At 33.7% G+C, this 22,884-nt stretch overlaps 1 protein-coding gene across 1 annotated transcript in view; it reads left to right on the forward strand.

The window, feature by feature from the left end:
• Positions 1-22,884, forward strand: part of LOC140445567 (D-3-phosphoglycerate dehydrogenase) — a 90,017-nt gene that overhangs the window by 15,248 nt on the left and 51,885 nt on the right. The window contains exon 2 of the mRNA XM_072537688.1: positions 2,816-2,967. Coding sequence (XP_072393789.1) covers positions 2,816-2,967 — 152 coding nt within the window. The remainder of the gene's footprint in view (positions 1-2,815; positions 2,968-22,884) is intronic.

Raw genomic sequence — 22,884 nt, forward strand, 5'->3', positions numbered from 1 at the left:
GTTAGGGATACAGCTTTATATTAAATAAATAAGAATACAACAATTATACAACTGTATAAATCAATTTAATCACTTATCTACATCAAGAAATAACTCTAGTTTTTTGTTTTTTTAATTCAAAGAAATAAATAATTAAATTAAATTAAATTTATAAAATGTGTCTAAAAAATCGAAAAATTACTGGACGCTATTTTTTAGCTGGAATATCTGATGAAAGTCAATACAAAAGATATATTATCTCCTGGTTATCGAAACTTTTAGTGCGTTATGACATTTAAGAAAAAAAAAAAGCGACTTTTTCATTCATTTCAATATTGTAAAAAAACTACGCAAATTCTAAAGAAATAGAGAGAACAAAGGTTATTTTCAAATAGTTTGTCAATTCTTAAAATTTTTCTTTGGTCTGATTCTCTTTATAAGGTCTCAAATTTTCATGTTTTTCAAAAAATATAATAATTTTTAATTACTTTACTTACTAATAATTGATGCAGAATAAAGTAAATTATCATTATACAGTGTGTAAAAGCCAAATGGAATAAATTCATTATTTAGGTTACTGTACATATTTATAAAAAATCCCGAAACACGTCAAATTTAAATTATAACTTGACATTCTTTAACGTGAAAATGCAACTCCTACCCCTTAGAATGACAGGTACTACCCCCAATTTTTTAAAATAGGAAGTATAGGCTTGTGATATATCGTTTGAAAGGTCTTTTCTTTCTCCATTCAAAAATGTTGTCGCTTTCAAGTTTATTAAGATTAATTAAGATAAAATAAATTAAAATCATGTGGTTACCGAAATTCGCTAAAATATACTCAAAACTTATTTCCCGTTTAGGTCTTGATAATGAGAAAATAAACAAAAACCATAGCAATGTGGTTTTTAGATGGTAACCATTAAAAAGCTTTAAAGAATTTCCGTGGCAACGTTATTTTAACACGCATTAGTAAATTGTTTTATTTAAGTTGTCAGTATTTTAATTTAAGTAAAAAGTTCGTTCAATTCAATTCTGAAAAATGGTTAGATTACCTAACGGAAATGCATAAAATAACAGTTTTACAAATGATTGGTTACGGAGATAACACCCGAACACAACAGGAAGTAACTCTCCTATTTCATGAGAAATTTCCTAATTTACCGCCTATATCCCAAGGAACAATAAGTAAAATAGAGAAGCAGTTTCGCGAGTTTGGTCATGTGAGGCAGATAAAAAAAGCAGCTGCCAATGCACTGAGTGATGAACTCAAATTAGATGTGTTGCTTGAGTTTCAGGAAAATCTACATACATCGAGTAGACAGGCATCAACTACATTCAATGCTAGCCATACATCGATAGTAAACATATTAAAAGAAAATAAATTGCATCCCTATAAGATGATACCTACTCAGGAGCTCATGGAAGACGATTTTGATAGGAGAACTTTTTTTTGTGAGCAAATGATGGACATGTTGGATAACAATATTATCCAATTAGAAGACGTTATGTTTTCTGATGAGTGTACTTTTTCACTTAACGGTCATGCTAATCGGCAAAATTGCCACTACTGGGCCACGGAAAATCCTCACTGGATGAGAGAAGAACACACTCAATACCCTCAAAAGGTTAATGTTTGGGCAGGGATTGTAGGAAACAATATCATTGGTCCCTTTTTCATTGAGGGCAACTTGAATGGCAACAATTATTTGGCACTACTTCAAAATGATGTCATTCCAACGTTGGCAAATGTATATCCTGATCCAGGAAACCCTCAAGTTCCAGCGAATACGATATGGTTTCAGCAGGATGGAGCACCACCACATTACCAACTTAATGGACGGCAGTACCTCGATACAATATTTCCCAACCGGTGGATAGGGAGGCGAGGATCGATTGAGTGGCCAGTGCGATCACCTGATCTTACATTATTAGATTTCTTTTTATGGGGATATGTGAAGAGCCATGTGTACAAAACTAAACCTTCTGATTTAAATGACTTAAAAGAACGAATAACGCTTGCGATTAGGTCGATCACGCCTGTTATGTTAAATAATGTTAGAAGACAGTTTTATTTGAGATTAGGATGTTGCCAAGACGTTCGCGGTGAACATTTTGAACATCTACTTCATTAACATTCATAGTTCTTTTTCGTGTTCTACATTTTATTACGTTTTGCATTACATTTTAGTTTTTGATTGTATTGTAGCGAATTTCGGTAACCACATGATTTTAATTTATTTTATCTTAATTAATCTTAATAAACTTGAAAGCGACAACATTTTTGAATGGAGAATGAAAAGACCTTTCAAACGATATATCACAAGCCTATACTTCCTATTTTAAAAATTGGGGGTTGTACCTGTCATTCTAAGGGGGTTGAAGGTAGGAGTTGCATTTTCACGTTAAAGAATGTCAAGTTATAATTTAAATTTGACGTGTTTCGGGATTTTTTATAAATATGTACAGTAACCTAAATAATGAATTTATTCCATTTGGCTTTTACACACTGTATTGTCAATATCCCTAACTTAAGCCGCGCAGTATATTTTAATGATCCTTATGACATTAATAGGATATATAAAATATGTGTTATATAAAAAATATTATTTACGTTTTATGATCATTTATCCTTTCAAATATTAGTAATTTAGCACTATTATCATACTTATTAAAAAATAATAATAAATTAACTATCAAACACCTTGTTATACCTATATACCACCTGAATTTGTTATATATTTTAATTTCTCCCATTATATAGTTGTTAGAACTCGTAATCGCTAGCTTGTTCTGCAGGTATATACATTCAATTTACATGACTTCTTATTTTTAGACGTATGACGCTCTTATTGTCCGATCAGATACTAAAGTAACTGCTGAAGTTATACAAGCAGGTAAAAACTTGAAGGTGATTGGACGTGCAGGAGCCGGTGTAGACAATATTGATATTCCCGCTGCTACAGCTAAAAATATTATTGTTCTTAAGTAAGTATTAAAGTAAATATAAAAATAAAACCTTAAATTTTTAAAAGAATTATTTATCATTTGGTGTTTTGGAATCCCAATTGGGAATTACCTATTTGTAAAATACGCCTCCTGAACAGAGTTTAAAAACATTAAATGTTAGAAATATTGTAGCGTCTTTCAATATGGCTAAAACTTTATGGCTAGTATTAAAGAAATAATTACAAAATAAGGAACAACAGAGAAGCTAATCACAAACGTAAATAAAATGATTTTGTTACAATTGCAGTGGAGAATATTGATTTATATATTTCTTTAAAAATCAAAATCATGAGATAAAAATCAATATTAAAAACCAAATATACGAAAGGCAACGAATATCAGCAGTTAAAAAAAATTTAAAAACTTTAAGATTCGTTTAAAGGAAATACACTATATATATATATATATATATATATATATATATATATATATATATATATATATATATATATATATGTATATAACACTATTAATAAGAAAACACATTCTTTTATCTTACATTACCAAACGCATTAGATATTAGATTTGGATTGTGACAGAGAAAAATGAAAAGATCAATATTAGTACAAATTCAGTAAGCAAGACTAAGGAAAATAGCATATGTGGAAATAATACATATGTGGAAATAAATTGAATGTGACAAAAATGGAGGATAGTTCTTATAGTTCAGTTGTCAGAGATTTGATCTCTAAAAACGAGATAAGACAAGAATTTGTACACACACACACGCAGTGATCAACCCTGCCCCTAGGAACATGTGTATACCAATGTAAGAATGGGATCCACATGTCCGAAGATCAAACCGGTCACACCTCGCTAGTCGAAGTGGTACCTATCTGACCCCCAGGCTTTTCCACCACCCCTCCTCATCGTGTGACTTACGTGAGGAGGCTTATGATCTGAAATTTACTTAAGATGCCCTGGGTAATAGGACATCCTCGGTTTTTAGTGAATGTGGTTATGCCACCTAACTGTAGGGGTAGCCACATCTAGGCTTTTCTCCCTATTTACTTTACTGACTCTATTGATTTTACTCTAGCTTTACGTCGGGACTTGAAACCCTAAAAAAAAAAGAAAGAAAAAAGGGCGTGTGTTCCGACCATAGAGCCATCAGCCTGAGCTGGTGACTCTATGTCCGGAAAAGAGTGTGTGCTCGGTCACTCAGCCGCCGATTTGGCAAAATAAATTTTGTTCTCCTCGCCGACTGAGCACCCGAGAGGGGTCCGGCCACCAAGCCCATGTATGCCGCACATGACCTCAGTGCTCGGATTTCGCGAGTAGATCTTTCATTCGATCTGCCTTAAGGGCCTAGTCCGCGGAGAGGTATATAGAAGGCCTGACGGGCCCCTTCTATATTTGCTATATAAGGTAAATTTACGTTAAACGGTTTAATGAAAAGTATGAATATATCAATATGAATTTACGTTATTTAATCAGAAAACACATTTTTTTTGTGGACTTCCTTGGGGCTTCGGGACTATAAAATGCCTGGGCAACAATTCTTTCCTTTTTTCCTTAATCCTATTTGTGTGCGTGTATTGGGGTGTGCATTCCCAAGTGTATAATGCTCTCACACACCCCGGTGTATATTGGACTTATAATTACCTAAAAACCTAAAAAAGAAAAGCGTACCCTCTCGCCAGAGTTTTTTTGGTGTGTTTTCTGATTGACTGCATTTCTTTGTTCGTTCTTCTTGCAACCATCTCATTCTTTATTTATTCGTTCGGGTTCTCCCTATATCGAGCTATCTGTTGTTTTGGTCTTCTGTGTACCGTCCTTGTGTTTTCATTGTAGTTAGTCAGCTCTCTTAACATTCTGCTGGGGTGGTTTCTTAGTCCGTTGAAAATTTTATATGCTCTCTCGTCTAGCGTGCGTAGGATTCTTGTTTGTCCTGAGTGTCTATATACATATCTCAAGGGTACGTACCGTGGTATCTTTTTGATTTTGAGTAGTCCGTATCTTTTTCCTGTTTGTTTTACAGGTGTGTCCCCACGCAGCGGATGCATATGTTAGGACTGGCAGGATAATACTATTCGCAACCCTGATTTTGGTTTTAAATCGTAGTTTACTTTTCCTTCCAATAAGTGTTGAGAGCTGACTTTTCAACGCTTTGGATTTGCGTATTTGCTGATTGTTGTGCTCAGTGAACGTTAGCTTCTTATCTAGATGTACCCCTAGGTATTTAGCCCGATTGGTGGGGTGTTTTCGATTGTAATTTCGCGATTTGGTACACTTCTTCTGTGACTAAACATTACAGCCTGTGTTTTGTCTGGATTTAGGGCTATTTTCCATTTTATGCACCATCTTTGGAATCTGTTAAGTGCTCTTTGCAGATGATTAGCTGCATGATCCGGGTTTCTCCAGCTAAGAGCTATTGCTGTGTCGTCAGCGTAAAGACTTAACAGAGAGCCTGGCTCTTTTGGCGTGTCGGCCGTATAGATGGTGTACAGGTACGGCGACAGCACCGCTCCCTGAGGCACACCCGCCTCCAGGGTCCCGACTTCGGATACGGTTGCCCCTATTCGAACTCTGAACCTTCTGTTGGTAAGTTATGACGCAAGGAGGCATGTCATCGCCTCACTGTAACCAAATTCATTCATTTTATAGATGAGTCCATGGTGCCAGACTCTGTCGAAGGCTTTGCTGACGTCCAGAAAAGCTGTAGCTGTGTACATTTTTTCATTAAATCCTTTGGTGATGAATTCTGTAAGTCGTAGTACCTGTAATTCACAGGAGTGTTTGCTTCTGAACCCGAATTGAGCCTCTGGTATGGTTCCTAGCATTTGTGATTCTTCATTGAGTCTTTTTAGTATAACTCTTTCCGCTATCTTGCTTATAGATGATAATAAGCTGATAGGTCTGTAATTTTGCGGAAATGTGCCGTTTTTACCAGGTTTTGCAATCATTATTACGTGTGCCTCTTTCCACCTATCTGGGAAATATCGTAGTTTTAGCATGTTGTTTATTATGTTAGTGATATAAACAATAGCTTTTGTTGGTAGATTTTTCAGCGCCCTATTTGTGATGTTGTCGGGTCCTGGGGCTTTTTTGGCATTTGTCATTTTTATAAGTTCCTTTATTTCTTCGGGAGATGTATGTGTAATACCTATTCTGCCCTGTTTCCTTCTAAGTCTTCTCGCTGTTCTTTCTACCTCTTCTTCAAAGTCTATGTCATCGTCGGGGTCTTCGTTGTTTCTACACGCCCTTTCTAGTTCGTCCTTCATGACTTCGGCTTTGTCGATTTCCGTATGGACAATCCCGTTTACTCCATGTAGGGGAGGTATGGGTTTCTTGTCTTTTCGAAGGATTTTAGATAACTTCCAGAAGGCGGATTTGTTAGGATTTAGCTCATCGATATAGGAGTCCCAGCTTTCATTTCTATGATTTTGAAGTTGTTTTTTCACTTCCCTGTCTAGCTCATTTGCAATCCTTTTGTCTTCTACCGTTCTTGTGCGGTAGGCTCTTCTTCTTTTCCGGTTTTTCTCTTTGATTAGGTTTTGAAGTTCTATACTTATATCCCTGAATCTTCCTTTTTGTCTTGTGATTGTTTCGGTTTTGGAGCTGGCATCGATAGCATTGTTTATTGCTTGTTCTAGTTTTATTATACTTTCTTCTAGTTCTGTAATATTATAAATTTTTGGGATGTTACCGATGTTCTCGCTCACAATTCTTCTGAAGTTTAGCCAACTTGTCTTCTTTCTGTTGTGGGGCTGCAAATAGTTCAATTCTGTTGCGCCCAGGGTCAGGACGATTAGGTTATGTGTCGAATCGCCTTCATTTAGAGAGTGTATCTCGTATTGTTGACCCACGTTGTGTAGGATTGCAATGTCGAGATACGTAGGGAGTTCTCCGTGGAAACATGTCGGTTCTGTTGGTCCGATGACATATGTGTTCGGTCTGTTCTCGAGATGGTTGCAGAGATATCTTCCATTTCGGTTGGTCGTCCTGTCAAACCAGTTGGGAGATCTAGCATTTAGGTCTCCAATAATTATAGTTGGCTCTTCTGAGTTCAGTATTAGGCTCAAATCTTCGTTGAAAATCGGATCATGTGGTCTAACGTAAGCTGATACTATTTTTAGTGTTTCGTTGTTGGCCTTAAGTCGAATAATTGTGGCTTCCATTGTCACCAGTCCGTCTGGTGTTGGGATGTGCTCGTGTTGGAGTCCCTTTTTGACTAATATAGCTGTTCCTCCTGATAATGCTCTATGATCCGTTCTATAGATATCGTAGCCTGGAAATTTTGTTTTTTTCCTTTCCACTAGTTTGGTTTCTTGAAGGGCTACGATATCGAGCTCTAATCTGTTTATTATTTCATCCAGAAGGTTGATCTTTTTGAATATTCCGCCAGAATTCCATAACCCAATGCGTAGATCTTCGTTTTGGTTTGCTAACATTTTCGGACGGCTTCTCCAAATGCAGTCATCATTTTTGTTGCTTTGTCCATCATGGACATCATTTCCATCATTTTGTTATTATACTCTGTATGGAAGTTTGCGATGAGGGTAGCTGCGTCCTGTACCGACACTTCTTGTGGTTGTGCTGGAGATTCTGAGGTGGTTTCAGCGGATTTTTTCGCTGCCTGTGCGTAGCTGACTCCTTTGTTGATTGGAGCGCTGTTTATGGGTCTTACTACCGGTCTTGTTGGGGCAGGTGTTTTCTTTTTGGGGGCCTTAGAGCATCCTCTATAATTTGCTGTGTGCGCTTCACCACAGTTTGCACATTTGGGGTCGGTTTCCCGGCTTTTCTCACAGTCGTTACTGATGTGGTTTTCTCTACATTTTACACATCTGGATCCGCAATGGCAAGCCTTCGAGCTGTGATAGAACCCTTGACAGTTATAACACTGTAGGGTGTCTTTTGTGATTTTGAATTCATCCTCCACATAGATGCGCATGTAGCATATATCAGATATTTTTTTAATTTTTGCAACGTCTTCCTCTTTGAGGGTGACGATGAAATGTGGCAGTACTTTTTTATCAGATTTTTTAGAGATCATATTAATCACCCTTGTTGCTTCTATTCCTTTAATGTATAGTTCGTCTTTAATTGCTACTGTGCTAGTAGTAGCAGATAGCCCTTTTATGATGACTCTTTTTAGTTTATCGCTATCTGTGGGATATGCGGTGAATTCTACTTTTGGAGTGTGTTCTTCTAGGATGTGTAACATTCCTAGGTAATCTTTTCTAGTTTTTGTGTTAATAACAATAGATCTGCCTGATCGTGCAAACTTATTGACTGATATTATGCCTTGGTTGGCTGCTCTCTGCAGGATTTTTTGGTGTTCTCCTACAGTTTTTAGGATTATCGCCGGTGGTTTCGGCTCTTTTACTATTGGCTCTTTTACTGTAGGCTCCTCGCTTGTTTGCGGTGAGTCTTTTGGTACGTCGTTTTCTTTTTCAACTTGGCTATTTTTGCTCAAGTTATTTTGGGCAGTTTTCTATTTCTGGCTTCTTTCATGAGCCTCTTTCGCAGCCTTGTTAAATTCGTTTTCTTTCCGCTGATTTATTATCTGCGTCTGCTTTTCGGCGACGCCTATTTTTGTTTTCACACTACTGTCTGATTTCTCAGTAGTGGTGCCTGTCTTTTTTCCTTTTTTGTTATGGACTTGTGTCCAAGCTGCAGGTTCTTTGGTTGTTATGATTCTTTCCGGCTCTTTAGGCTTGCCCTTGCTACCGGATGGCTTTGCGGGGGGAGGTGAACCGATTCCTAGTTCAACTAGCTTTACAACGTCGTTATCGAGGGAGGCTTTCCACGGGTCGATCTCCATTATTGACTCTTCTTTCTCCTTGGCTGCTGTTAATGCCATTATATGTTGTACAAGTTTTTGTATCTCCTTGTCCTTTTCCTTATTTTCGTTTCTCAGCTCAGTCATCTGAGCGAGAAGGTCTTGGATTTCTTTATTCGCCTTTTCCTCGCGGATACGGCTTTCTTCTTTTAGAGATTTGATCTGTTCCGTCAGTATATTGACCGACCTTAAAAGCTCATTGGCCTTTTCCCTTTCCGCCATTTCTCTGGCCTTTTTCTTTACTTCTTCGTCTTCCGGAGAGTCTTCTTTGGGCCTTAGCCTTTTCATTTTCTTGCCGATTTCGGGCTCGGCTTCATTTTTGGAGACGTTGTCCACGACGGGTGGTGTCTCTACTACAGTTGGGGGCGGGGCTTCGCGCGATTCTGCGGCTGGGCTCGGCTCTTCGTCGATGGCGTCCATCGTATTAACATCGTAATCGGTGACGATTTCGCTTTTTTCTTCCTCCGACTCGGGCAGATAGGAGTCATCGTCAGAAGATATCACGATTTCTATGTCATCGATCGCGGGATTAGTCGTTAAATTTATTATATAGCTCGACCGAGCTGGCATCAGAGGGGTTTGATGATTTGGCTAAATCATTATCTTCTTCTTCTTGTGTTGTCACCTGCGTGACAACACTTTCTGGGGGGGGGGGGGGATATCACTCATATTGCCGTAAGGCAGTGAACAAATAGTTCATAAGATATAAGAAAATTCTACTTAGACGACTCTGTTTTTTTTTCACCGACTGACCGCTGTCAGTACGGCTTACTGGGTGCCGTCCCAGGTACCTCGCGGTAGTTCACTCCCTGTATTCACAGTGAGGGATCCTCTTCCTGTTTCTCACACCTCAGGAGCAGGGGCCGTTTCTGTCCGACCTTGTCAAATGTCAAGGCCTTACAGTGTCATCCCTGACGACACACTGAGGTGATCCCGAATTCTTCGCAAACGCGAAGCTATTATAGCCTCCGCGAGGAGCCTATAAAAACAGCTCCTCGACGGTTTAACTAGTAACAACCTCGCATCCGCTTTTCGCTAATATGTAGGACAAGTGCCTATGCCACACTCGGTGTCTTACCCACCGGGAGCTGAAAAGCTCCGTTGACAGTAGGTCAGTCGCCCCCACCTAAGCACGCTTCTCTCTTGAGCACGTCCGTACTGTTCGACTGCTCGAGTCGAACTAAGAATTTGTACGTACGCCGTAGAAAAAAGTGTTTCAAACAAGAACCAGCAACATACAAGAAATGTAGCTGAGATAATTTTGAACAAAAATGTTTATTTGCACTTTTTAAGTAGAATGAACCCTTCTCTCAATAATGAACTTCACAATAAAAATTCGATATCTTTTGATCAGAGTGTCATATCGACAAAAATCAAAATTCCTTTTAAAGGTGAAGAGTGCAGCTTTTACCATTCTCATGAGATCTATATAGTTTATTACATACATTGATCTGTCGCTGAGGAATTTCTATTATTACAGCCCAATTTTTAAAACCTTTAACATGAAATTTTAATTTTTAATTTTAGCAACAAATATGAATCATTTGGCATATGCCTAAAAACGCTGTTGTGCCTAAAACAACTTTGACATTACGGCATAAGATGGCATTGAGTGTAAATAATTGTAGCTGAAGTTTTGTAGTTTTGAAAAACGTACTTGTGCAATCGGAAAGAATCGGTTTTAAACGTTTTAGATAGTTTGTAATGCGAGTGTAATTCAGATTTTTTAAGCATATTTCAAATGCCTCATATTTGTTGCTAAAACTTATTTAAATTAAATCAGTTTTATAGATTTTCAAGATTAGACTCTAGCAATGAAAACTAACATAGTGACTGGTCAATGGAACTTATAAATATTATTGATCTCATAAGAATCGTAAAAAATGGCAGAAATCGGGCAACGTTTATATATTGAACAGCTTTATATAAATTTACTTTATTTGTAGAAAAATACAATTATTGCATAAAAAAGCTGCACTCTTCACCTTTAAAACCCATTTTGATTTTTGTCGATAGGACACTCTGATCAAAAGATATCGCATTTTCACCACTGAGTTGATACAAATTTTATTTAAAAAATTGATTTCGCGCGCGTAACTTCAAAATCGCCGGTCACTTCAAACGTTAGCTCTGAGTAAATGGTTTCTACAGAAAAAGTGTTAATACACGTTTTTGTTCAAAATTATCTCAGCTTCAGGCATAATTTATTTGATGATATTATATCCGAAAAGTCAGTCTCCAGATAGCTTATCATGGGACCACCAATCAAAAAATGTGCAGCGGTAAGGGAAAGAAGGTCGTTAGCGTTAGACGACATAGAAGAAATACGACGGAAATTTGTTATCGCCTCCATTTCAATAATTTTTATTTTTCATTAGTTTTTAATTGTTGTTCGTATGTTAACAAAGTATCCTCTACAGAGCGAATTAAATGATTTTTAAAAGACTTAACCTCGGCTTCCCAAATTCCTCAAAATTGGGGCGATTTGGGCGGTATAAAGGTCGGTACACATATACGAGCCAAACGGTATGCATACGGTATGCGAACGCTATATTCGTTAATGTGTACGGCAGAAAAAACCGCTTGCGTACTGTTTCATCGTGACTCGTCGCGAACCAAATTGTTGCGGTTTATTCCACGACTTTAAAGGAAGCTCGTCTTTCAGTTTGGACGGCGCTTACTAGACGCAGCGAACATTTTTATTGTCTAATCAAATCGACATGGTGTGAATGACGTGTTCCTTCCTAGAGAGACGTGAGAAAACAGTAAACTGATTATTGTACATATTTTTATTTTTGTTAAACAAGCAAAAACAGAAACATAAATCAGTACCCAAATTATAAATAAAATGAACCATTTCGCACATGTGTGTTCGTTGTTGGTTTGTCGCTTTCCATGGATCGAGATAAGTATGCGATCAGTACGATGTAGAATATTTTTCAAGGATCTGTACGCGTACGGTACGTATACCGTTTGGCTCGCATATGTGTACCCACCTTTAAATGCCAAGCGAACTTTTCAGCATCCGAGTATTTTTTAATGGCATTTTGATGATCTGACGTGTTAAATAATTCGTGTAGCTCGCGACTAGTTCCACAAAACTGGTAGCGTTATCAGAATATATTTTTCTGTACATTTACCTCTTCTAGCGCAAAAGCGGCGGAAGCTAGCTAAAAAGGCTTCGGTAGTCAAGTCGCTTACTAATTTCAAATGACCGGTCCGTATACGGCGACACGCGACGTATACTTTTAATCGTATACGAGGCGAGGTCTCCCTCTTTCCTTTTACCATGAGATTGCCAGGTTAGGATTTGTTTTGAAAGTCGGTCTTTTGGTATTCTTTGGACATATCCATACCGTATTAGTTGTTTGATACCAATATATTCTACTATGGTATGATTTACTTTCATGATTTCTTTTATTTCACTGTTAGAGACTCTTTTTAACATCGATTTCCTTACCGAACGTCTCCAGAAATCCATTTCCGTTGCCTCAAGTTTTCTCTTGTATCGTTCCTTTATTTGTCACACTTTACTACTGTAGGTGATTACACTTAATTACACTTAATAATTGTGTTATATACAGGGTGGTCCTTAAGTAATTGTACAAAAAGAAATAGTAGATTCTACACTTTAAAATAATACGATTTAAGCCAAATTGCTTTAATAAAATGTTGATATTAAGAAAGATACAGGGTGGTAAAGTGCAAATTTAAAATTTTATTTTTCGCTATAACTTTCATGTTTGTAAACATTTGTGTATAAAAATTTACAGCTATGTACTTTTAAATATGTGAAATTATCCACATATGCCACATATGTGGTATAAATTTGCATTTAACTTTTTTGCTCTTTAAGTTACCTGTATTTGGGATATAAAATATTAAAGATGCATCATTTTAACAAAAAAAAGGTATACTTATTAATAACTTCAAAACTCAACAGTTTTCGAGATAATCGCATTTTACCAAGCAGCTGCATAATTCTGATTTAAGACAATTACTCCAGGCAATGAAGAAAAAATAGACAAAAACATTAATACTTATGAATTTTGGTATAAAATACCTTTAACTAATGTTAATAGTTAACGAAATATTAAATAAAATAAATATATCAGCAGGATAATTAATAATAGGATTTGACAAAAGAACAGAATAATAGGATTTTACATCAAACATTTTACTTTTTATGTTAAATTAAAGTCATAATCAAAACATTTTGTTTACAATCGACATTAAGAAATAGTTAAACTAAATAACATAACTTTTTGTCAAAGTAAGTGTTCGATATGTCCACCATTTTCTTTAATTCATTTGTCAATATATTCCATAAAAGATCGTCTCTTCGTAAAGAAAATCGTAAAGAAACTGCTGCAGTATTTAATTCTTTCCAAAGTTGGTTGCGAATGTTTATGGGATTCTTATAGACACGTTGTTTTAATGCGCCCCATATACCAAAATCAAGCGGATTAAATTCTGGGCTACGTGGTGGCTATAATGGATGAATATATTCTCTTGGATACATATCCAAATCTTATGGTATATTATGGAACTACATCTTATTTGTCGCAGAGGTTAAATAATGTATTAAACTATGATGTATCTCGTTCATTGGTTACTTATATACACACGGAATAATCTATCTATGACATCACTTATTTATATGATTACGTTACAGCTTACGAGTAACTATAATTACATCTCAAACAAATGGACAATTATGATTTACTAACGAACTAATATTATGCTGAACTAAATTGCCTGTGTATTTACTATATTTATAAAAATATCGGGTATTAGGCCAACGATGATGTTTTTGTAAAAATGTTAAGTTTTTAAGGTTAGATTTGTAGCAAAAGTATTATGAAACAAGACACATATGTGTTATTTAATACCTGTGCTCTAGTTTCTATTTGTCCTAATAAAAATGGGCAAACAATTTACGTAATGAATAATAAGTATTTTTTTCGGATTTTTTATGAATTAAATAATTATATCAATATCTCACCACATTGCCAAGGAATATGACTACCACGATCAATCCAACGTTTAGAAAAGTTGTATTTAATTATGTTCTAACTTCCTTCTCTCTAGAATGTGGTGGTGGACCATCTTGCATAACCCACATATTTTGGGTTTTTAGCATTTCACAATAGAAAAAAAGTAATACAACGCCATTATATAAACTTAAGAAGCGATAGAAAAGGGAAATTGTAAACATGATGACGGCCAACGTCGGAATACGGACACGGCACCTAAAGAAGAAGACGAAGAATCTTTTCTCCAATAAAACATTTAGCACCCATAACAAAGCATTTTGTGATGTTACATTATCATCTTTGAGTTGTTTTAATAATAATAAACTATTAATCATGCTTATCTACAGGTATTCAGTGCTTTACCGCACAAATATCAAACTAAGAATTATTATGCAGCTGACTTATAAAATGCGAGTATCTCGAAAACGGTTAAATTTTCAGATTACTAACAGGTATACCTTTTCTTTGTAAAAATAATGTATCTTTAATATTTTTTAACACAAATAGAGCTAACTAAAAGAGCAAAAAAGTAAAGCGCAAATTTATGTCACACATGTAGCATATGTGGCGCCCTCTATTAGTTACATTAAAGTATGTATAAAATTATAATTTATCATACTCAAAAGCATCCACCTGTAAATTTTTGTCCAAAAATATTTACAAACGTAAAAGCTATAGCGAAAAATAAAATTTTAAATTTCCACTTGTACACCCTGTATCTTTCTTAATATCAACATTTTATTAAAGCAAGTTGGCTTAAATCGTAATATTTTAAAGTGCAGAATCTATGGTTTCTGATTGTACAATTACTTAAGGACCACCCTGTATAGTACATTTGTTACTATTTTTTAATGATTGGTCTCAAAGTATATTATTTAAAAGAAATATTGCTTTGATTTCCTGATTGTTTCTTTCTTTTATCGTGTTGTCTACATTCCTTTCTTTTGTGATGATCATACCCAGATACTTTTATATGTGTCGCAATGTCTGATAATTTCTTCGTCTTTCAATGTGAGGTCCTACTGTATTCCACCAACACACATATATAACACATATATTCTCTCTTTCTTATGTATAATATCTAATATAATTTCTTATATATATATATATATATATATATATATATATATATATATATATATATATATATATATATATATATATATATATATATATATATATATATATTATCGAGAAAAGGAGTACGACCGTCAATCCAATATAAACTAAGGAACACTCGAAGAGTGGTGGGTTTTTCGGTCAAAGTGGAGAAATAAAAGACAATGGTGGCTACTTCATCTATTTATTGAAGACGTTTCGCTTCTTAATCAAGAAGCATCATCAGTTCATCTAAAAAGAACAATATGAAAAACCAAACATCCATGGAAAAGTTATTATAAGTGGGTTACCTTAAAAAGATATGTAGCAGTCGAAGATATAAAATGTGTAAAGAAGCTTATGATAATGGACATTAAATATTATGTTGTATAGACAATTAATTGAACTGAATACAGTTTACAAATTAACTCAACTTAGCACAGCATAAAACATGTGGTAATGGTATATGTATATAAAAAATATATGTGAAAAAACTTAAGTAAAAAACATTAATTTATAGAGAACCAAAAAGATCATATGATGCACTTCCAACAGTATATAATTATTTAAATTTGATTTTAACTTTAGGTAACATTATTAAAATTGAATTGTAGATATTTAAAAAATATATATAATGAAGTTACCACTCTTAAGCTTCTCAGTCGCTGTCGGTAAAATGCGACCAGAAATTTAGGTACCACGGAGAACGAGAAAAGACAGCGGCCTTGAGGTCAAAAATGTGACAGAACAGCAAGGCATTTTTTAAAAAGTTAATGTTGTGGCAGAATAGCCAGCAACAGGTGAAGATTGATTCAACCTCCATCAGTCCAAGGTTCATACATTTGGAACTGAGAATAATATAGATTCTATGAATCTATCTTATTATAAAATTTTATTAAATTATTTGAGCAGAAACAATTATTTAAATGTATAAAAGTAACATTGACAAAATAATCAATAAAATGTAAGTTGAATAAATCTAAGTAAGTAAAGTAAGAAACTATTTTATTTTATTTGAAATTATTTAATATGAAAATATGATAGAAAATATGATAGGTTAAATTGGATTCCGTTCATTTGTCCCGCTAGCTTAAAGGTCCTCATTTCTATTCCACTTAATTCAAATATTCGTCACATAATGAATTATATTTGTTTATTTATCATAACAACCTAATTTGTTTATTAATCAACCTATTCTATCTAGGCAGGTTAGATTGTAGTGGTTATTTAATTTATGTTTTTTACTCAGTTAATTTTGTACACTGTGTGTTAAAATTTCACACTATTTATCCCATGTTAAAAATTGAAATCTAATGAGCCATTTTTTGTTGTTAAATGTGATTGTCTTAAATTTACTAAATGTTTTGTTTATTAACTCTGGTTACTAATTAACAAAATCAACTTATACTACCGAGGTCTTTATTAAATGCAGCAATATTTTTTAATATCGCATTGCTGGAATACAATGGTTCAAAGAAACCAAGCTTTTTAAAAGAGTTTGTTTTATACACCCTATTATGAATTAAAATATTTAACAAAATCTTACATCAAAAGTATACATAACCCCTCACGCGCCTTCCCCCCTGAAATATTACCAAATGTATTGAATATAATTTGGATATCACTGATACCGTTATCAACGTCATAATTACCAATACCATAAAATGCTGATTAGTGACGAAATGTTGTTAAAATGTTGAAATACCATTAGATACTAATGTAAAATTATACTGATAACGAAAGTAAATATTAATGTATGTATTATACAGAGATATTATAAATGAGAGAAGATGCGTAAATAATATTCTCTTATCACTATTGGTAATTTCCCCAAATCAGGGGAGAAACCAAACAAGCATCTAAATATATTGCTTTAATATAGGATCGATCAATTTTTCCAATGTGTGACTTTCTCCGAATCAGCGAGTAAAATTTTAATATACAGTCAAAATTTAACGGCAATTTGTACTCTGGAAGGTATACACATGTACTTTGATAGTATATATTATCTTATACATATTCGTGTAATATTTTTGTACTCTGAAAAGTGTACACATGTGCTTCAATAAAGCTTGTAAATTGTTATGGTGAGAAGGAGTATTTAAAATGAGTAATTTTGGGTAAAAAACAGGTTTATTTGACATGTCAAATGATGTTTATGCAATTTTAAAAACATTTTACAAAGAAAAATACTCGTTTAATCTTCTTCATCTAGAAGATAATACAGGTAGAGGTTTTCACTGTTTTCATCATTTGTTTGAGCTCTAGGTACTTATCATAAAAAGTGTTGGCTTCTGGGTTGGTCAAAAATCGTCGTTTAAGATATTGTAGGTTACTGAACTTTTGTTGAGAAATCTGGATTGGATCTTTGTTAAGGTTTTCAAGATTTCCTCTTGATGGAGCAGGATTTTTCTTTGTTTTTTTTTCTGTAGTATACTACAGTATAATAAGTACATATCGCAGAATGTGTTTCAACAAAAAACTTTTGTGAGAAGGACTGCTTCGACTCCTTACGTGTTTCATCGGGTATGTAGAAGGCTGCGTCTCTTCTGGATAGAATGTGAATATTGAAGCTGTATAAACTTAGTTGCCTTCTGTAGTCGACATCATTGGTAGTAATGTTAGAGGTCGGATGATTTTTTGGAAATCCATAGTAATAGCTGCTACTGTGTCTTTCTTTTTACTAATTTTCTTAGATTTATTTTTAACTGAATAAATTTTTTGAGCTTTTGCAAGGTGAAATTTGTATTCTGTTTCCAGGTTATTAAGTTCTTTTTGTCGTATCAATTTTTCTGAAGCAAGGAAAGCGTCGTTGCTTGCTTCTTTTCCAGCTTTCCTAGACTTGAAAGAGTCGTATGTATCTTTTCGAGGAAATCCAAAAGATATGTTGAATTCATTGTTAAATATTGATCGAAATGTGTCGTAGTGCACAGCTTTTTCAGAGTAGGAGTCGTTGTACATCTTGCTCAATTTTGACAAATTAGAGAAAGATTTTATAAAGTTAGTCACCAATATATGATTTTCTTCTAAAAGTTTATGTGGTCGGTTTGAATGTTTTCCCCAATCTTTTGGGCTACAACCATAACTAAAAATAGGGAAATGAAAGCTTTAAAGCAAACAGTTACATTCTTTATGGCCCCATCAACTTTTTCTCTAACTCTATTTAATTTTCTATTTATTACTAAATAATCGGGACGACAGTGACAACTATAGATGCATTGCTGTAACAAACTCAGTTAGTAGAATATACGGTTAAGTGATTAAAGTTAGAACAGAAAATTAATATGAATATATAGAAGCCAGCGGACTTTAGGGCAGGTAAATCAACTAATGACCATTTATTCTGTCTTACGTAAATTAGTGAAAAGAAAGTTGCCGTTAACCAGGAAGTACATTTATTGCATGCAGACTTGAGAAAGATATTTGACAGTATGCCACAAAATAAACTATGGGAAGCATCAGAGAAAACAAATATAAACATGAGTTTAAATACACGGAACCAATCAAATGTATGATGATTCTAAGGAAAGGGTACAAATTAGAAATAGCCTAACTAAGGGATTCCAACCTATCAAGAGTCTTAAAACAAGACTGTTGTCTCTCACCAACATGATTTAAGATTTACCTCGAACAAACTCTAAAACTTTGGAAACGCAAACGCAAAAATATGGGATTGCCGTTAAACAACAAATATATATATATATATATATATATATATATATATATATATATATACATATATATGTATATATATATATATATTTATATATATATATATATAAACTAGGGAACACTCGAAGAGTGGTGGGTTTTTCGGTCAAAGTCGAGAAATAAAAGACAAAGAAGGTGGCTACTTCATCTATTTATTGAAGACGTTTCGCTTCTTAATCAAGAAGCATCATCAGTTCATCTAAAAAGAACAATATGAAAAACCCAACATCCATGGAAAAGTTATTATAAGTGGGTTACCTAAAAAAGATATGTAACAGTCAAAGATATAAAATGTGTAAAGAAGCTTATGATAATGGACATTAAATATTATGTTGTATAGATAATTAATTGAACTGAATACAGTTTACAAATTAACTCAACTTAGCACAGCATAAAACATGTGGTAATGGTACATGTATATAAAAAACATATGTGAAAAAACTTAAGTAAAAAACATTAATTTATAGAGAACCAAAAAGATCTTATGATGCACTTCCAACAGTATATGATTATTTAAATTTGATTTTAACTTTAGGTAACATTATTAAAATTGAATTGTAGATATTTAAAATATATATATAATGAAGTTACCACTCTTAAGCTTCTCAGTCACTGTCGGTAAAATGCGACCAGAAATTTAGGTACCACGCCAAACGAGAAAAGACAGCGGCCTTGAGGTCAAAAATGTGACAGAAAACCTCCATCAGTCCAAGGTTCATACATTTGGAACTGAGAATAATACAGATTCTATGAATCTATCTTATTATAAAATTTTATTAAATTATTTGAACAGAAACAATTACTTAAATATGTAAAAGTAACATTGACAAAATAATCAATAAAATTTAAGTTGAGTAAATCTAAATAAGTAAAGTAAGAAACTATTTTATTTTATTTGAAATTATTTAATATGAAAATATGATAGAAACTACACCTTAGGGGACAATTTTTAAAGTAAACAACATATTAAGCATAATTCTGCAATATTAATGCACGATAAATTTGGCTCAAGTTACTAATACTCGTTCTCTTATTGAGAGCGTTAGGGTGTTTAAGTATTGAACACATTTCCAAAAACTGTTTTTTAACGATATTGTGTTCATTGCCAAGAATCTTAACTTCATTAAAGTCCACTTTGTGTTTAGTATTAATAGCATGCTGGGCAAGAGCACAAGTATGCTTAGATAAGTTGATATCACTGCGGTGTGTCGTAAGAGGCCCTCTCAGTGATCTCCCTGTCTGTTCGATGTAGCATGAGTCACACTCAGCACAAGGTATGTGATAGATGACATTAACTTGTTCCAGAAGGGACAAGGGTGTTTTAGTTTTAGAAACCAAATTCCTGACAGTCTTAGCATTTTTAAACGCAATTTTAACTGGTACATTTTTCTGTTTGTACAGTTAATAAGTTTTTCAGTAACTTGAGGAAAATAAGGTATTATATTACTCATCTCTACCTTATTTTCCTCAAGTTACTGAAAAACTTATTAAAATTAAACTGTACAAACAGAAAAATGTACCCGTTAAAATTGCGGTTAAAAATGCTAAGACTGTCAGGAATTTGTTTTCTAAAACTAAAACACCCTTGTCCCTTCTGGAACAAGTTAATGTCATCTATCACATACCTTGTGCTGAGTGTGACTCATGCTACATCGGGCAGACAGAGAGATCACTGAGAGGGCCTCTTACGACACACCGCAGTGATCTCAACTTATCTAAGCATACTTGAGCTCTTGCCCAACATGCTATTAACCCTAAACACAAAGTGGACTTTAATGAAGTTAAGATTCTTGGCAATGAACGCAATATCGCTAAAAGACAATTTTTGGAAATGTGTTCAATACTTAAACACCCTAACGCTCTCAATAAGAGAACGGACATTAGTAACTTGAGCCAAATTTATCATGGCTTAATATTGCAGAATTAGGCTTAATATGTTGTTTACTTTAAAAATTGTCCCCTAAGGTGTAGTTTCTATCATATTTTCATATTAAATAATTTCAAATAAAATAAAATAGTTTCTTACTTTACTTATTTAGATTTACTCAACTTAAATTTTATTGATTATTTTGTCAATGTTACTTTTACATATTTAAATAATTGTTTCTGCTCAAATAATTTAATAAAATTTTATAATAAGATAGATTCATAGAATCTATATTATTCTCAGTTCCAAATGTATGAACCTTGGACTGATGGAGGTTGAATCAATCTTCCCCTGTTGCTGGCTATTCTGCCACAACTTTTTAAAAAAATGCCTTGCTGTTCTGTCACATTTTTGACCTCAAGGCCGCTGTCTTTTCTCGTTCGGCGTGGTACCTAAATTTCTGGTCGCATTTTACCGACAGCGACTGAGAAGCTTAAGAGTGGTAACTTCATTATATATATTTTTTAAATATCTACAATTCAATTTTAATAATGTTACCTAAAGTTAAAATCAAATTTAAATAATTATATACTGTTAAAAGTGCACCATAAGATCTTTTTGGTTCTATGGTTCTCTATAAATTAATGTTTTTTACTTAAGTTTTTTCACATATATTTTTTATATACATGTAATATTACCACATGTTTTATGCTGTGCTAAGTTGAGTTAATTTGTAAACTGTATTCAGTTCAATTAATTGTCTATACAACATAATATTTAATGTCCATTATCATAAGCTTCTTTACACATTTTATATCTTTGACTGTTACATATCTTTTTTAGGTAACCCACTTATAATAACTTTTCCATGGATGTTTGGTTTTTCATATTGTTCTTTTTAGATGAACTGATGATGCTTCTTGATTAAGAAGCGAAACGTCTTCAATAAATAGATGAAGTAGCCACCTTCTTTATCTTTTATTTCTCCACTTTGACCGAAAAACCCGCCACTCCTCGAGTGTTCCTTAGTTTATATATATATATATATATATATATATATATATATATATATATATAGGTTTCCGCGGGGGCTATATGTGCTGTCACTATTTTTCCGGGTTGACCTTGCCGAAACGTCGCCAAAACAATGGTTTTCAAGAAAACCAGCATTTTACAACGCGGAGTCAAACCCGGAAAAACAGTGACAGCATATATATATATATATATATATATATATATATATATATATATATATATATATATATATATATATATATATATATATATTTATAAATATATATATATACATATATATACATATATATATATATATATATATATATATATATATATATATATATATATATATATATATATATTATTGTGATATTTAAAGTCTTGGTGCGCCAAGCAATAATTAGCTAATTAATTTTTTTGATTAATTAAAATTATTTAAATGATATGATTATGACTTTATCACAATTTTTAATTCTTTTATCTCAGGGTTAAATTCGTGCTTCAATATCTATGCTATTACATATGAAAGGTAAGGTCCAGAGAATACCGGAATAATAAAAAACACATATGATCTAACACTATATATTGAAATAAAAATAATGAAATAATTCACACTCAAACGTTTTCAATAAACAAACCTCATATAAGGATTCTCAAAATTTTGTTATCCGTACGTGAACAATCAAAATTTATGGTACAAACAATATTAATTGAAATCTCAAAATCCCAAACTATTCTAACTCTCCTAATCAAAATATTTATATCCTTTCTAAATTACGTGTAAAAATTGTGTTATCAATAAAAGAAAAAAACTGCAGAAAACAAAAATATCTCTCTCTGATGATGAGTGGTCCAAATCCTTGTTCCTTGTAGACTGTATTATCTCCTCTCAACCGCTCCCTATGTAATCAGCAATCTTACACAGATTGTTGCAAGTATATCGTCCTTAATGATCTCCTTCAAAAGCACAAATCATTCAAATTATGATAGCCTTTCTCCTCTCGATAAACTGAATCTCTCGTTGGCCCGAGTGAAAAATGACTCTTGGAATATCTTCTCTTTACGATAAACTGAATCTCTCGTTGGCCTGAACAGTGACTCTTGGAATATAAGTAGAGAAATATGACTTACAATATTTTGCTGCTTCAGCTTCTGTCAGATACACTAAATCCACAAAAACTCACTAACATTCAACACTACTGCTTGCTACATTTCAGGAACCGCCAGAGAACAATCCCTGTTCCTCTTACAGACTTGGAAACCAACTGATTCTATCTTTTCTCCTCCTCAATCTCGCTAAACTTTTTCCTACATACTTATCCAACCTTTTTCAATCTCCGCCAATCAAAACTCGTCACAATTCCCCCATTTTTTCATTTCGA

The sequence above is a fragment of the Diabrotica undecimpunctata genome, chromosome 7 (assembly GCF_040954645.1).
Source record: "Diabrotica undecimpunctata isolate CICGRU chromosome 7, icDiaUnde3, whole genome shotgun sequence".
Taxonomy (NCBI): domain Eukaryota; kingdom Metazoa; phylum Arthropoda; class Insecta; order Coleoptera; family Chrysomelidae; genus Diabrotica; species Diabrotica undecimpunctata.